Source organism: Triturus cristatus, chromosome 4_1 (genome assembly GCF_964204655.1).
Source record: "Triturus cristatus chromosome 4_1, aTriCri1.1, whole genome shotgun sequence".
NCBI lineage: Eukaryota > Metazoa > Chordata > Amphibia > Caudata > Salamandridae > Triturus > Triturus cristatus.
The window spans coordinates 858188027-858206297 of record NC_140585.1 but is presented as its reverse complement, the minus strand read 5'-3'; the positions used below and the strand labels follow the sequence as shown (position 1 = coordinate 858206297).

Sequence of the window (18271 nt, the reverse complement as noted above, 5' to 3'; positions counted from 1 at the left end):
CATCTCAAACACCTGGGAGACCTGCCAGCAATTCATCCAGGAACCAAGAATGCCCGTGTAGAAGCAGAGCTGCTTCCCTGCATCTTGCCGGTACCAAAGACTGAGCTGTGAGGATCCAAGGCCGCAGAAACCAGCCGCTGGAAAGCATCACTGCACCCAAGCTGCCTAGCCTGAGGAGAAGAGGGCCAACTGTGTCAACGTGGTCCCTAGAGCCTCCAGACTCGAAGCCCACCTTGGGTTTCCACGCTGTGGACTTCTCAACGCCACCTGCAGCCTCTGTTGCAGGCCCCCCCTCTACTGCAACCGCTCCCGCTGACAAAGACCTGGCACCTAGAGACATCTCTGCATCTGTGGAGCCTGGCGAAGAGGACCTAAGGTGTCCCTACGTCCCCGGGCATCACAAGGCCTGAGCCCCCCTGTTGGTTCAGCCCGAATAGCCTCCCAGTAAACCTGCAGCCTCTTTTCTTGAACACAATTGACTTCCATTGGTCACTCAATGCTATTTTGAACCCCAGCACTCAGCCACCCTAATGCTGCTGGAGGTGACCTGCTGGTGCTGCCTTGGACCTTGCCCCATACTCACCTTAAGTCCCAGAGATTGGTCTCATAAGTCGCTGTACTGTACCTGAATTCCATACTTATTTTTCCTCCCGTAGGATAACATTGCCGCTTCTGAAAAGTGTTGACTTATTAAACTCAAAAGTATTTCAAAAACGTACTTACCTGATCGTATTGATTCTGGTGCCTAAACATATATAAAGAGGCATGTTATTTTTATAAATTGTTGTGGATCTCCTTATTGAGTCGTGTGCATCATTTATTGACTATAGTGTGTATTTGTAGATGTCTAACAATCCTCTGTGATGAGCCTAAGGCTGCTCGAACATATTACACCCTAGAAGACCACATTGGGATTGCTAGAGCAAGCCCCTGTCCACTCATAAGGTAACCCCTGGACTCTTTACATGATATATCTCATTTTGATATATCATATAAAGAGCCAGCTTCCTAAAGATGGTCCTTACTTCATGGTGGCTCCCATCTGGCATATAGTTTTCGCTGACTGGTCCTGCGCAGGCAACAGCCCTAACCCCACGGTGGCCCTCACATGCCGTATGGGGATGCTGACTAGTTCTGCAGTTACTTCACAGTGTCCTCCACTTGACATTTAGGGGTCACCGATTTCATCCTTGCAGCAGTCCTAACTGCACTGGGCATCTCACACTTATTCACAGGGATCCACTTGGGAGGATTCCTGCTGGGTCTCGCTCTTTACAGGCATTCTCCATCTTCTCAGTCGGACCACTGGTCTTGGAAGGTAGGTAGAAGGCTGTTGTTTTGGCTTAGGACAAGTGGTTTTGACTTCCTGACTGATGGCCGCTCACCCAGCATCAAGACTAGCAGAGTTTTATCCTTAGTCCTGATTCCAGTAGCTGGAAGTCGTGGTGATTCTCTCTCCTCTGTGACTATGCTGTAGAAGAATGTGTGGTTCTCCTACTCCCACGTTTGTTGTCCAACTCTAGACACAAATGTGATTTTGTGTCTAATCCTTTGAAATTTGGGTAATGGGTGTCATCTCCTTTGAAGTGCTCTCTCATTTGCACTGCCCTTTCACAACAAGCATTTGCAATGCAATAGGTCTCGCATTTACACGAGTTTGAGCTATTGGCATTGTAAATGACAATGCCTTTTATTTAGGTTTGGTTTTTACAACATAAATAAAAGGCATTGTCATTTACAATACCAACAGCTCAAAATCGCGTAAATGCGAGAACTACTGCATTGCAAATGCTTGTTTTACCTCGCTGCCATGCATGATGCCAAACGCAAAGCGGCAAGCACCACACCAGGTCTTTAAAGAAGATTCAGACCTGTGTTATGCAATACTAACTCTGCTCTATCAAACCTGCCTAACGTCCACGCAATTCCCAGAGAGCTGGAGGGGTTCGATCTTAATTCCCATATACACGAAGGGCGACAAAAGGGATCCATCCACTCACCGCCTCATTGTCCTCCAGGACATTTAAGCCCAGGCTTACGCCTCTGTTCTATTGAAAGACCTGGAACAGTGGGCAAAAGTGAATGACATAATTCCACTCAGTCAAATGGGCTTCAGGGCAGACTCTTTCACACTGGATAACATTGTGTCCCTTTCCTATTTAATACACCGGGCAACGAACAACAAAAAACTCCCACTCGGTCTGTTTTGTGGATTACTCAGCCACCTTTGACCTCATTGAGAAAAACAGCCTATGAAGGAAGCTTAGAGATTTGGGCATACCAAACAAACTTCTCCAGGCCATTATATCCCTATACACTTCTACATGGGTGCAGGTCAAGTAAACACCGACAGCGGTCACAAGGAAAATCCAGACAGATAATGACCTTAAGCAAGGTTTTGTGCTTGCGCCCCCTGTTAATCTCTTTTTTGCAGACATGGGCGCAGCACTGAAACAAGTGAGCCTTATCCTGCCCAAAATTGGAAACATTAAGGTCTCAGTGCTCCAATACGCCAATCACGTAATTCTTTTGCATCACACTAAAGTAGGCTTACCGAAGGCCCTCAATGCCTTGCACAAGTACAACCTGTATAATAAAATGGTGGCAAATGGCTCCAAGACCAAAGTACTAGCCTTCTGTAATTCAACCAAAAAAACTAATTGCACATGGACCTTGGGTCCATTAACAATCAGAACAGCCGATGCCTATAACCACCTGTGTGTCTGTGCATCAACCAAAGGCGGTACCAAAAAGCACCTGATGCACACTGTGTCAAAGGCGGAATCAATAATATTCATGTGCAAATGAAACAATCCCCTGGAAAGCCCTTCTACCGCCCCAAAAAGATGAGTCCTAGCAGCTACCCTCCTACCAACGATCAAGTACAGCCACAAACCGGGGCCAACTAGTAAACATCATGGATAAGAATCAGCTCAAGGCATACAAAATGGTTTTCAGACTACCATCATATCTACGGAGCTCCTTCATAAGGCTTGAATGTGGTCTGGAGAGCCAAACATGGGCAAGCATGGCGTCCTTTGTAAACAACTACTACAGGGTAAAAAAAAAAGCCCCACCTAACACCATGAAACTGTTCTCCAGAACACCTTCACCCAAGAACCCATGGTCATTACAGCTTCAAATAACAATTGCCACCCTTCAAATCAATCAGACGGTATTAAACAGTTTACATCGTTCTTGAGCCAATGTTAAAGCAAAGCTGAAAAAACAAACAAATATTGTCAATGGCAAGAGATATGGGGAAACCTAGTAAATCAATGTTACTATCAGTGGTGGGGCAATCGTATGCCAATGCTCAGCCAGACTGACTCAGACCCCAACCTTATCTTAGCTGTGCACTTCTGAAAGCATGCCATAAATCAATAATGTTTGCAAGCCTTATGGGACTGCAATCTAAAAAGGTAAACCCCAGGTGGCAGTCACTCACTAAAACGTCAAACTGCAGACTTTGTGATTCCATGTGTGAATCTTTTAATCCTTTATTATGCGGTTACCTTGCACTCTTCAAACCACAGAAAACACTATTAAAACCACTACTTTTTGCCTACGGCATAAGAACAAAAATACAATAGGTCTCGCAGTTGCGAGAGTTTGAGCTATTGGCAATGCTTTTTATTTATGTGTTTGAAAACTTGCAAGCGGTGCATAAACATGCACTATGTAGGTTTTCTGAACACAAATAAAATGCATGGTCATATACAATGTCAATAGCTCAAACTGTTGCAAATGCGAGACCTCCTGCATTGGAAATGCTTATTATGCAAAGGCATGAGATACCTGACTAACTCACAATTGCAACAGCGTTTTTTTGACGCTGTCCAGTGGGCTTATATGCTGTGTTTGGCAATGGTCCAGTCCATTCTCAGTTATAACATTCAAGTCAGCCCTTTCATCCTTGTATGCCTCTGTTGCTCCTGTAAAAGCAACTGTGAATGTGTATAAAAGCTGCAGTTTGAGTGTCTGATATCGGCACCAGAGGAAGAGATACAATTACACATGGTGTCCGGGGCACAAGAATATAGGAGCTGAGCTGAATTGCTTCCATCTATTTACAGTTAGCTGCCTTTACAGAAGCTCAAGGAGGCAGTAATTTGACCCGGAAACCAGGGGTGAACCTGGGTGCCTGCAGCCCTTTGGAGTGAAAGAAAAGCTTTTCAGGCTGCTCACATTTGTAGTTTACGGAAGGAAAAGGAAATACAGCAATATGCGCACAAGACCGCACGGTGTCTGCAGCGCTTTCAAGCAAACTATTGGAGGATGCAGGGGAGCAGTAATCCGCTAAAATGGGGCGGCAAGCAACTTCATATACTTTTACAGAGTGCTGCAAAATGCAAATATTGGAAAATAACTACTAAAGCGTCCAGCCAGTTACAGTTTGGGGGAGCTCTGAGGGGGACATAAAAGCATTGGGTGTCTTCCGACACCGGGATCTGAGACTGAAAATGCAGCTTTTCTAAACATTCACAGTTGCTTCAATGGGAGCGCACTATTACACATGATGTCGGGGGCACAAACATATAGAAGTGAAGCAAAAAAGTTTGTCTATTTACAGTTGCCTTTACAGAAACTGAAGGAGCAACACAAACGTGACCAAAACAACATTGGATTGAAAGTGAAGTTTCTCAAGCTGCTCACATTATAAAGAAAGCGAAAAGAAATACTGGAATGTCCGCCTAAGACCACACAACGTGTCTGCAGCGCTTTGAAGGAACAGAAGATGGGAGGGTGGGAGGCAGGGGACAGCAAGAAACTACAGGTTATACATCTTGATCTTGAAGGTAGCCTAACACTCAGGAAGCCTCAATTTTTACATACGCTTGCATTCATATTTTTTCAGTTCAGACTTCACCCTTTCATCTGAAATGCTTCAAACGACTCTTCATGTCGTTGATGAAAACAGCGATGTCTTGGAGATAGATCCCACCGTTCCTAGGCCCCCACAGACACACATGAGAACTGCAGACTGGAACCTTGGTGCTTCCAGAAAAAACACACAGACAACACGCACTCATTTTGCATAAAGTGTAACTTGAGAAAAGGGGCGTTTTTTTATGCAATAACAAGTAGTCATTCCTCTGAAGTATTTACATTTTAAACAAGTTAGGACTATTGGCTTTGTCAATCGTTGTTAGTTGCATAAGATAAATTAGCAGTAACTGTGGCTTGTATATAATATTGAAAAAGCATCCACTTGAAGCCCTAGTGACACCACGACAATGTTACTGCTCCTGAGTTTCAAAAAGAGGCACAAGAATCCAGAGCAGACATGGCGAGTAAGTTGGCTGAAGAGGTGGGGGTGGCAAATGGTGTTCACGGTCGCTTTGATGTCCTCAGTGGCCGCGCGGCTCACTGAAAACATCAAAGCGCCCGCGAAATGTAAGTGATCGCAATCGCGATCACACTTCAAAGCGCGGCTGTGTGACAGGCGAAAGTGAAAGACGAGTGCTTTCAGGCTGCCAAATGGTGCGCGCGCCCGGCACACATGCACAGTAGTTGGCGGCCTGAAAGCACTCGTTTGCACTTCCAAAAGTGCTTACTATAAGTCTCGCCAGAACAGCGCTAAAGCGCTGTCTCAGGCGAGACCTAAAAAGACACAGCAGGAGTTGCTCCTATTCTGAAAACTCACAATAGATGCCAAGGGAATAACTCAGTATTACACCTGGCTACTGTCCTCCACCAAAATATCTTTCATAGCGTTTTAAAGGCCTGAGTCTTTCTCTCTTTCAAGATTCCTGTCCACAGTGCCAATCTCATCTTTCCCACCATCTCCCTAATAAGGAGCCCACACCACCCTGACTAGCAACTCTTCCTGGAATCAAAGAGACCTTTGTTATGCAGAGAGGATTCTCTGAGTGTGCCCCCACTCTGGTGCTCAGGAAATGTCAGCAATACACATTTCCTTTCAGGCGGTTGCAGTCCTCACCTCTCCTAGCCTTTCCAGGCCCCGTGCTTCCAAAATCAAACTTTCATGTTTTTTTTTTTTAAAACATAGTTTATTGGTTTTCTGGATATTACAGCTTCCTTCGTCATTACTATACATCATAACATTTCAATACCGACAGATTCAGCCAAGTACCACAAAAAAAAAAAAGAGAGAAATATAATAAACATTGAGACAGTCGCTGAAAGTTCTCAGTGGCCTAATCCAGAACAACAATGTCCGAGTTCACCACCGTGGGAAGCTCAGTATCCTCAACAATACCTTCCGGTGTCTCGTTTTATATGCATTATCAAATCCAACTGTAAGAAGAAATGCCCCTCCCGCCTCCCATCCCCTCCCCCCACCCCAACTTCCCCCCCTCATGCCCCCCCCCCCCGCCGGGTCAATGTAACCCAAGGTCCATGCATCGAAGTACTCATGTTGCGCCACCTTCTGTCTCCCTCCCCTGTCCTGGGGTCCCCCCCTCTTCGAAGGACATCTCAGCTACACTGGATATGGTGATCTGGGAAGCCTGTCCCGCTATCTCCTGCATCATCGCTCCCCATGCCAGTAACACCTCAGGCAGTTTGGTATTCCTCCTGGTACTCCGTATGTGCCCCTCCTCTGCTAGGGCCCACTCCTGTAAATCCGACCTAAACTTAGCCAGTGGCGGTCCTTGCTGTGTTAACCAATGGATTGCTATACGCCTCCTAGCTATAACTAGCCCCAGGACCAGGAACCGCCTGCTTATCTTGCGTTTCGGGTCCCGCGGAATCATGCCTAGGAGACATGCCCTGGGATCCAATGCAATAGTCCATCCGGTTATCCGGGTCAGATCACCAAGAACCGCCCCCCAGTATACCTGGATCGATGGACACGTCCAAACCATATGCAAAAAATCTGCTGGATCATAGCGACATCTGGGGCATTGGGGACCTCTGGAGCCATCAATGGCGTGCAACCTTCTAGGGGAAAGGTACGTCATATGTATTATGTTGTACTGAATTTGCTTAAAGCGATTGCTCACTGACACCTTCCACACACTCTCATGTATCTTTTCCCAGTCTCACGCCGTAACCTCCTGGGGACACACCTGCTGCCATTTTTCTTCTATTTTTAGGGGTCCGTTCTTTTTATCGTCCCTTATCGCCCTATAGAACACATTTTCGCCCTCCCGCCATGGCAATCATAGTGACCAGAGTCCGGGTGTGCCCCGGGGCCTCCGGGAACGTAGGCCATAATTGTCGCGCCGTTGCCGCTATTTTTGCATATTGCAGAAACTGTCCCGCCCCCAACTCAAAGGCCGTCACTGCCTCTGATAAGGGATAAATTTACCGTCCGGTAGCCCCCCCGTCTGCCATGCTGCCGTCGACATCACCCGGTCTATCTGAGCAAAGGGCGGCATCTGCCAGAGATCCGCCTCCGGGGCAAAAGGTCTGCCCTGAATGATTTTTCGAACCACTTGCTTCCAAATGGCAGCCCCAAGCCGCACCAAAGGCGGACCAGGCGCCGCACGCCCCCCTGGCCTGCCACAATAATGCCCCGAGCTGTCGGTCACCGTACGTACCTGCCAGCAGGGACCTCTCCCAAGTGGGATCCGCGTCCAAACAAGCTATGGCATGTTGCAATTGCGATGCATAGTAGTAAAGTTCCAAGTCTGGGATCTCCAAACGCCCCTTACCCCAACTACGTTTCAGGACCTCTAAACTAACCCTGCAGCTCTTCCCGTTCCATAGTAGCTGGACCAGCAATGAATCGAGTTCCCGGAATATCCGATGTGGAATTTCAAAGAAGGAGCCTTGCATGGTATAGAGACACCGGGGCAGGACTACCATCTTTATCGTACCCATCAGGGAGAGGTTAAGAGAGATCAAACTTTCATGTTGTGTACAATATACAGGCATGAACGCATCCCAGCACGCACAATCAAGTATCACGTTCTGTCCTGTGCTATTCACAGTTTGTGCAGGCCAAGGGTGAAATAAGTACAGAGCCGCAAACCTTTAGATGGGTGGGCCAGTAGGTACCTCTCGGGGATTGCTTTAGCTCTGGTTGCGCCACGTGCGGCAATCTTTGTTGGCACCCGAGTGATCTACTTCTCCATGGATTCCCTCAATGCAACCTTCCAAGAGTGCCCCTCATCTCTCCATAATCCTTCTCTCACATGATTTAATTTCTTTTATAGTGTTACTTATACCAATGTAGGGTGTGATAGCACTTTATATTTCACACACATTATACAGAGACAATGAATCATACAAGTATGTAAATCAGTGTATAGGAAATGGTACATTAGACAATGCGGACAACAAGGTGTCGAAGTCGCGTGTCATCCATGTTGGTAGGCAGTATATTTTTAAAGTGCTTGGACTGGAGAAGCACAAACACAGGATTTAAAATATAACACAGTGGTTAAGATTGGCTTTTCTAATAAAAATTGATTCCTACACAAACCCTTTTTTAGCAGTGAATGGGGAAAAACAAAAGGTTCTAAACCTTTGCTATTCGGTTTTCATGCAGCTCTTTGAAAAACAGTTCATAGCTCACTGTTCTATAACTACAGGTATCAAAAGCATCTCTGTGACAAAAGCAGTAACCAACTGCGCTATTTACATAAAATCGAATTCTGTGATCTTCATGTCAAAACGTCCACTAGACAAAGCTCATATCTCTCTGCAGTTACATTTATCAGCAGATTTATATTTACATTTGTATTACTGCCTAAAAATTGCTGAGCACATAAGGAATTCGTAAGCAAGTGCTTTTAATCCTGTAAAATATTTCAAAATGCAGCGATCTTCCAGATCTGTGCCTAGTGCGGTGGGCACTGGACACACCATCCTAAAGCCGGTCCTGGCACAACTCCTGTGATAAAGGTAAAAAGGCGTGTTCACACTAATGAGGACTATGAAACACAAAACGAGTATGCTACCACCACCACACTCCTGTCACTTAACTCAGGATAAGGGCAGTATCCCTCTACGACGCCAAGGTTGAAACTTGGTGCACCCTTCCTGGACAACAAGACCATTTTTCTATGAGACAGACCTAGGTCATGGCGCACACACATGGTCCGCGTTCGCCCATGCCCAGAAGTCATTATAGTGGTACAGATATCCATGCATCTGGTGCACTTGGGGCATAGGGGGGGTACGTTTGCCACCAGACAGTGAACTATTCCATCTCAACATCCTACAATGCCATTTACTTTATTGACCGCCTCATCTCAACCCAATATGTTATTTGACCAAGCTATTAGGCTATTGATACTATTCCATTTTCACATGTATGTTCATCTTGATGTGCTTTTATGAGAAATGTAATGTCCCTTAACTCCTGCTTCTCAGCAACTACTTAGGCAAAGTTTCTTTGTTAATATTAAAAACACATTACCGTTTTACTGATTTGATGCTCATAATCTTTGTTCAACACTTCGAACTATCTGTAAAATTGTATTTATTTCCATTTTATTATTGTTTTACTACTAGCAATGTTATCTGTATTTTAGAATGTCTATTCTCATCTGTGTGCTCAGAACCTCTGAACAACTCTGTGAAGCCTATTTAGGTAGAGTTTGCGCTTTCTTACAAAGTACATAAAAAAGAAAGCTTGTACCAGGTATTTTGCTAAGATTGTATGTATTTATATTTCTGTCTGTTGAAGAAGGAAGTAGCTAAGTGACCACATCTTGTATAGTTTTCCATACTTTTTAATCTTCTTTTCAAGTATATTTCTTTTATTCAGGATTGATCCAAGAACGTATGCAAATAAAGCATTCCCAAAATATAGCGTTAATGATGTTTCATGAGCTGACAGTGGACTACACGGTTTAGTAGGTCAGTGGTTACAAATTGGTGGAATTGATAAAGAAATCACCATGCATGTTGACGTTAGCTTATTCTGGTATGGTCGGGTACTATCGTGGAACCTATTTATATAGGTATTCCAAAATTTAAAACATTTTGAAAACCAAGCCATTCCTTTTGGATGAAATGCAGTAACAACCGTTTTTCTCCATGTAGAGAGTGCCACCTTGGATGCAGTTTCGTAATACTGCAGATAACAGGTGTCCGTATGATCCATCTCAGTGTTGCTGATTTGATCGAGTGCTGAGTTGGCCTTGTTACGTTTTGTTGGGGTACCGTTTCCATACACGTTCAGTGATATCGATATTGATTTAATTTCAAGCATCTTAGCTAACTGAGGAAAGTTCAGATGATAGGATTCTGTGTAATGATCACACAAAGATGGAAACAAGTGTGAGAATAAATGAGAATTCTTTTCTATTTTGCTACACCATTTAATTGACCAGATTCTGCTTTCACCTTCTTTTCACAGGCAATGAACATGTGGGCTGTAATGGCAGTTATTGTTCTCCTTTCTGATGGTGTTGATGATATACGGATGTTGATATCGTATCTGACTAGACCCATCTCCACCCTCACTGTTGGGGATGTAACTGAAGCTTTATATCAAATGGCTGCTTTACTGTTTGCAATGAGAGAACACGGTATTAACATTTCAAACAGGTAAGAAGGGAGCACATTTTTATTTTATTTGTTTCTCTTTAAAATTTCTTTGTATCTCTCTGTATGTTTTACACACTAAATACAATATTCTTGTACATGTACTCTGGGTGCAGCTTAGAATTTGCTGGGAAAAAAAATTGCAAAGAATATATTGATGTTTAGGATTTTCTCAACAGTTTTCAGTTCTATGGACACTCCAAACATTTGTTTTCATTTACTTTCAAGATGCTACTGATCTGTTTTTATTGCAGTGAGAATCTGCTGTTGATTCATTGCTGTGCATGTTTTTCTGTCTTGTGCTTAGGCAAGCTCAGGAGCTGTAACTTGTATTCTCAATCCTGCATGCCTTAACCATAAACCTGTGCAGATTTGACTCTGTTTGGATGTCCATCAACAATTCACAAAGCATCAAACCCATCTTCACAGTAATTTATTTTAACTGTGAGGTTGACTGCACATCGTTCTACACAGAGAACTTGATTCCATTTCTAAAAGTGAACCACCTACGCCTACAGAGTTTACAGAGAAAGAGAGCATGATACACAGATCTGGAACGTTTGATGCAGTGTTTTCATAATGAGTCCTTTGAATTACATTTTTTTTAAAGTTACTTTACACCCGGTAATTATCATTTGTACAAAGATGATGGAGTACATGCTGTCCATATTTTGCCTCTGTATTTCAGTGTGTTTATTCATAGATATCCAGTTTATCTGTGCCTTTAAAGAGTCCATGATAATAATAATTCAATTCGAGAAAATGCAGAAAGTAGCTAATCTTTGCCTGCGGCCTCAAGGCATAATGGAAATTTGATGAAGTTGGCTCGAAGAATACATCTGACTTGTGTTTGGTGCTGATTTCCAATGTAATGTAGGGTTCTTCCATGCCTATGGTGGTTGCTTTGAAAAGCAACAGGATTACAACATTACAAAAAGATTCAGGAGGATGATTTGTTTCCGCATCCAAAGAACCTTTGTAGACAAGATATCTATACTTCAATAGCTGGTCATTTCAATTCTGGTAGCATATCCCACGCCTGTGAAAGATGCACAGGATAATAGATATGAGAGCGAAGATCATTATCATAATAGCTATTGTGATCCTTGCAAAGATTTGTGGGTCTAGTAATTTATTGATTTTTTACCAGCCAAATATTTTACCAGCCAAAAATGTACTTCTGCTTTCTTCACCAACTGAAACATATTTGTAAGAAATTGGGTTTCTGTTGCAGACACCCCCCCTTTTTTTGCCTAATAGCTGATGCACTTTTCCTTGTTGTGCCCTGGGCTCCTGCCAATCAGGTGCCCAGGGCCTGTGTTCCTCCTCTAAAAACTGCCTAACAGCCAAAACCCAAATTGGCAAACCCTGGCCACATATCAGCCCCTGGTAAATGGTACCCTAGGTATCCAGGGCCTTGTGACCAGGGAAGGCCTCTAAGGGCTGCAGCACTCATTGTGCCACCCTTAGAGGCCCCGTACCCTAACACACACACCCTGCCCTTGCAGGCTGAGTGTCTGGATACAAGACAAAACAGAAAGTCGACATGACACACATCCCTGTGTGCCATGCCCACAACCTACACTGCCCTGGCATACATCAGCCACTCCTCTAGCTGGGTGCCCTATGCCAGTGGTGTGGGCACGGAGGCAGGAGCCCTGTGCCCCTACAGTACCCAGGTCCATTCCTGGGTCCTGTAAGTGCAGTGCTGCCAGCTAAGAGTATATGGTGCTGGGAGCTTGTCAAACATGAACTCCACAGCACCATAATGGCAGCACTGAAGACTGACAAGTTTGATATCAAACTGCTCAGCACATTAAATCCACACTGATGCCAGTGTGTGATTTAATGTACCAAGCACCACAGAGGGCATCTTAGAGAGGCCCCCTGAAACCTAAACCTACAATCCACGTCTGTTCTGAGGCTGCCTAGGCTGCCACACAGCCGACATGTTGCTGGACCCCTGGGTAGGAGAGCCCCTGCTCTCCTGGGTCTGCAACAATGCACATCCTGGGCGAGGTGCTAAATCTCCTCCCCCAGGATGGGCAGGGGGAAGCTTCAAAGGCATGCCGCCTCTGTGAGCTTCCACAGGCCACTGCAACCCCCCACTCTGTTGGGAAGCTTGGCCTGAAACCCCAAATAAGGACAGGGGATGTGCCAGCCTGCCAACCCCACCCCTCAGGTGGGGGAGGCGAGGTGAAGCACATCCCCGGGCTCTCGCCATCTTGAAGATGGGAAGCCCTGCCCAATCAGGACTAGGCTCCTGCCCCCCTCCCACAGGAGAGAGGCAGGATAGGGGGTGTACCCACCCCAGGACAGGGACCCATTGACCCCTGCCCTTCACCCACCTGTAACGCCCCTAAATCTAGTATTTAGGGGCACCCTGAACCTTTCTTCCCCAGATTCCAGATTCAAAACTACAAAGAAGAGCAAGAAGAAAGAAGACCTGCCCTGCAGCTGCTAAAAAGAGGAAGACACCAACTGCTTTGGCCCCAGCCCTACCGGCCTGTCGACCCTCGAACCTGCTTCTGCTCCAACCCGGCATCTCTTGTGGCCAGCAACCTCACAAACCCCGGAGGACCTGGCTACCTTTTGGCTCTAAGCCCCTGGGACTCCCATCAGTAGAGGCTCTACTCAAAACCTACCTCTAATCCCTGGCAGCAGCCCGGAACCGCGAACCCAGCACACTCTGCACCAGCCAAGCCTGGCCAGTGCCGGAGTGGACAAAGACCACGAGGACGACCCTCGGCGACTGTGACCCCGAGTCCGGTACCCAAGGACCTCCCTCGACACTCTTGAAGGAGCCTGCAGCCTCAGAACAAGGTGCCCCCCCCCCCCCCCAACCGCGATCAACAGAGGGTAAGATTTCCCGACACCAAAAGGCACCCCTGCACGCGGTGTCCACGGCCCCCTGTGCCCAATCCCGGGGTACCTACCTATCCTCCAACTACCCAACTTACCTCTCGAAGTGGTGGTGGCACCTGAAGAATCCTCGTCCCCGAGCTTGCAGTCTTTTTACTAACCGAAGATTTCCCATTGAAATTAATTTAACGCCCGAAGGCTCAACAGCACCCTGCACCCAGCCGCCCGAGTGGCCTTGGCAGTGAAACCTCTACACCTACCTACTTCCCTACTTGCCCTGAGTAAGTGACCAGGAGCCCAGCTCCCACAGCCGCGTGGCTTGCCAGTCAGCAGCCACCAACCAAGGCCCCCCTATCCCTCATAGGATAACATTGGGCCTAACTCACTCTGCACCCGGCCGCCCTAGAGTCGCTGAGGGTGAACCAACTGTACCTATCTGACCCTGGGGGACCCCTGAGTCTATGCCCAGAACCTCAACTCTGCCAGTCGAGTACTTACCTTTAAACCGATAACTCTATTTTCTTCATGGGGTAACATTGACTGGCTTTTTCCTGAAATTTCTTTTAAGTGTGGACTTTTCAAATCTTAAAATATTCACTAAAAATCAGCCGAGTAACGAAAACGAAATTACTCACCTGCTCTTAGGTGAGCTCCCAGTGCTGGAACTTGGTGCCCAGCACTAACTCTGAAAAATACTTACAACTTTACTTACCAGTAACCCAATTTTCTCCCATGTGAAATTTCTTCTAAGTGTCAATTTCTGCAATCTTTAAATATTCTTTAAAAATCGCTTAATATCTGAAAACGTAATTACTTACCTGTTTTGGATAAAGGTCCCAGTACTGAGTCTAGGTACCCAGTACTGGATTACAAAAGCAACGAGAACATACTATACCTGTAACTTGCATTTTCTGCCATAGGGAATCATTGACTGTTTTCTATGAAATATTTTCTAAGTGTCAACTTTTAAAATAGCTAAATATTGTTTAAAAATCATCACAGTAATTAAGTCGACTTTCATCACTTGATTCTGAGTACTGACCCAGGACTGAATCTAGGATCCAGTCCTGGAATTCCAAAAGTAATCCTAAAAGTAATCTGTGGCAAATAACATGAACCTTCCATTGAACTCGATGCATTATTGTGTTTAAAATAGTGTTGCCTATTGCAACCACTTGTAACTGTTTACAAAAGTCAATTGCATATTGCAAAAGTATTTATATAAAGCATCTCATTCTGAGAAAGTATATTTTAATTCCAATTGTTGGTTCTAAAATAAAACAAGCATATATTTTTTATATATAAACCATTGGCCTAGAGTTCAGTTATTGAGTGTGTGAGACCATTTGCTGACTGAGTGTGTACAACAAATGCTTTACACTGTCCTCTGATACTGCCTTACTGCTCGACCAAGCTACCACTTTAGTGAGTAAGGTTATATCTAACTTTAGCCTCTGTCAAACCCTTGGGGACTGTGGACTCTGTACACCCTGTACCTATTAAGGAACAGTATATACAGAGCCACTTTCTCACACTATTTCTTTCTGCGTGTTTTTTTATTTTAAGGAAGAGGGTAAGTTCACTCCTATGCCGTGATATTAGATACCATAACACAGGCGTATTATATGGTCTTTGAAACACTCCTAAAGAGTGTGTTACCAAGGCAAAGAGTTAGGAGGAATAAAGATCTTTAAGGGGATGTGAGCATGAATCCGTACTTTAAAGTGGAGCATTAGAGTAGTAACTTGTGACAAAATGAGGGCAAGTAGTCTATTTAGTTTGATTATTCTCAAGAATGATATTACTCTCTGCTCCATATTGAACTTGTTACACAGAACCAATATGTCAGATCGCCATTTTTATCAGGAGAAGATTAAAGAGGGACACTAACTGGCAACAGTCACCCTCAAAGAAGCCTCCTTTCATGTCATAATCACCAGTAACCCCAAGGTCAACTCCAAGAGGATTCTGAGGCTTGTGGAACGTATAAGAAACACAATCATTTTTATAGTTTTACCACTTATGGTAAAATAAACTTCCAGGGGGTTAATGTGTTTATGGGTATTGCAATTTTTAAACTTATTTCTCCATACCAAATGTCATACTGCCTGATTTAGTGTTTGGTGAACTGCAGCAATATTAGATGATAGAATTTCTGTATATAGGCAGTGACAATGTACATAGTCAAAGCCCACAAGCCTAGATCACAAACATGTTACGGGCATTCCTGAGCATTATAGGAACACCATACAAACTTTCCATGATGATCGCTTATGAATTGACTGCCATTCTAGTCAGGTGATTTGTCAACCCATTTCATGTTGACTTCCATTTGCACCTTTGAAGCCCTGGAGAAACCTCTGTTACCAGTGTACACCATGTAGAAGAGGTTGAAGGGTTGTGGGGAGTAGTTACGTTGGTGGAGAAATGTGCACACCAGCTGCACAGACAAGCTATCTAGGGAAACCTACCGAACCCACACAATTCTGAAAACTAGACACCCTGGCTGTCCAATGCAGAATCGGCTAAAAACATATTTTTATAAATGTAGCTCTTAGAATTCGCTGTGCTATACCCTTAATCCCTATGTTTTTGGCCCACCCACACAAGTGAGGTATCATTTTACTCGAGAGAACAAGGGGAACGCTGGGTGGTAGGACATTTGTGATAATCCCACACAAAAGTGTTTTTTTTTCAGCTAAATTTGCCGTTTGCAGGGGCTTCTGGGTAGGAAAATGTTGGGGGACCCATGCAAGCCATACCGCCAAGGACTCCCCAGGGTTTGTAGTTTTCAGAAATGTGTGGGTTTGATAGGTTTCCCTAGATGGCCGCCGAGCCAGGGGCCAAAATCCCAGGTGCCACACCTCCCCTTGCAAAACCAGGTTGTTTTGTGCGAGGTAATTTTCATGTCTCCATAATACGTTTTGGGCCCTTGTCTGTCGCGGGTACTTGGCCCACCCACACAAGTGAGGTACCATTTTTATAGGGAGACCTGGGGAGAGCTGTGTGGTAGGAAATTTGTGTCAGCCCGGTGATCCCACAACATTTGCACACAGAAATTTGAGAAAAATTTGATTTTCTCAGCTAAATATGAGGTCTGCAGGGGATTCTGGGTAGGAAAACGTGGGGGGATCCATGCAAGCCATACCCCTCTAATTTCCCCACGGTGCATAGTTTTTAGAAATGTGTGGGTTTGGTAGGTTTTCCTAGATGGCTGTCGAGCCCGGGGCCAAAAACCCAAGTGCCACCCCTTGCAAAACCAGGTTGTTTTGTGATAGGTAATTCTGATGTCTCCACAATAGGTTTGGGCTCTTGCCTGTCTGGGGTACTTGGCCCACCCACATGAGTGAGGTACCCTTTTTATTGGGAGACCTGGGGGAACACTGGGTGGTAGGAAATTTGTGTCAGCCTGGTGATCCCACAACTTTCCCACACAGAAATTTGAGAAAAATTTGATTTTTTTTCTGCTAAATTTGAGGTTTGCAGGGGATTCTGGGTAGGAAAACGTTGGGAGATTCATCCAAGCCATACCTCCCTGGACTCCGCCAGGTGTCTAGTTTTCACAGATTTCTGGGTTTGGTAGGGTTCCCAAATTGCCTCCGAGCGCGGGGCCAAAAACCCAGGTGAGCCCCTTTGCAAAACCAAGTCATTTTGTGATAGGTAATTTTGATGTTTCCACAATACGTTTTGGGCCCTTCCCTGTCAAGGGCACTAGGCCTACCCACACAAGTGTGAGGTACCATTTTTATCGGGATACTCTGGGGAATGCGGGGTGGATGAAATTTGTGGATCCATGCAGATTCCAGAACTCTCCATCACAGAAATGTGAGGAAAATGTGTTTTTGTGACAAAGTTTGAAGTTTACAAGGTTTCCCCTGGGTGTCTAGTTTTCAAAATTGTATTGGTTTGCTAGGTTTACCTAAGTGCAGACAGAGCTAGGGTTCAAAATCCACAGCTATGCGCTTTGAAAAAAAGGACAGTTTTCACTGTAAAAATGTGGTGTGTCCACGTTGCGTTTTCAACCGTTTCCTGTGGCAGGCACGGAAGGCCTAGCAGCGAAAGGGTTAAGAGCTGGGTTAAAATCGAGGCAGTCCAGGCCTGATTAACGTTGTTGCTGCTATTGGAGAACATTCTATATAAGTCATATTGGGGCTGTTATCTTTAAGGAGTTTCTGTTTGTTGAGTTTATCATTCTTATAGCATGTATTTATATTGTGTGTACACGTTCTTATGCTTGATATGTATGTATATTGATACTATGTTCTTTTATAGTTATCAATATAACCTTATAAATATAATGGCTATGAATATAACCGAATAAAGATTTACTTACTTAATCGGCGCACCTCCTCAGCATTCAGAATCAACAGGTTTCCCAGTGTTTCTTGCATTTCCTACAGCAGATACTCTGATGGGATTTGCGCAGGGACCCTAATCACTCTGTCAAGACCCTCAACTCACATTTTCTAGCCGTTGCAGCTTGGTCATTGAAGCCATTCACCATCTTTTCTTTAAAGGACACCAGATTCTGTATCTCGGAAACGGAGTTCTTAAACTGTTGTTTCAATGGCTGGAGACTTGTTGCAGATTACTCCTTCTCCTTTTCAATACCAATAATAATAATACCAATAATTTTTATTCTTCAACCCCTCCTATTGGTTTTTGACAGCTTTCACCGTCTTCTCATTGATGCTCTTCGTCAAGTCGCATCTGAATTGTTTGATGGATCTAAGCAGAACCTGTTTCTCAGCTGTAAGAGCCGCTTCACCAGGGTCCCTGTATCTTGTACTCCTCTACTTTTCCCCAGTGTAATCCCTGACTGAAAAAAGTCCTCTTTGCAGCTCTGGTCTTTCCAGCATTTCACCCAGGAGCGGCTCGGTTACAGCTATTAGCGTTCATTAAAGTGGTCAACAAACCGCTACTGCATTGCAACCTTTACTCG

The 18271-nt window shown here is 44.8% G+C and overlaps 1 protein-coding gene across 2 annotated transcripts in view; it reads left to right on the top strand.

Moving 5' to 3' along the window:
* The window catches only part of FBH1 (F-box DNA helicase 1), a 719176-nt gene that overhangs the window by 200719 nt on the left and 500186 nt on the right, over window positions 1-18271 (top strand). For both annotated transcript variants that reach the window (XM_085653566.1, XM_085653565.1), the window contains exon 6: window positions 10280-10470. In XM_085653566.1, coding sequence (XP_085509692.1) covers window positions 10280-10470 — 191 coding nt within the window. The remainder of the gene's footprint in view (window positions 1-10279; window positions 10471-18271) is intronic.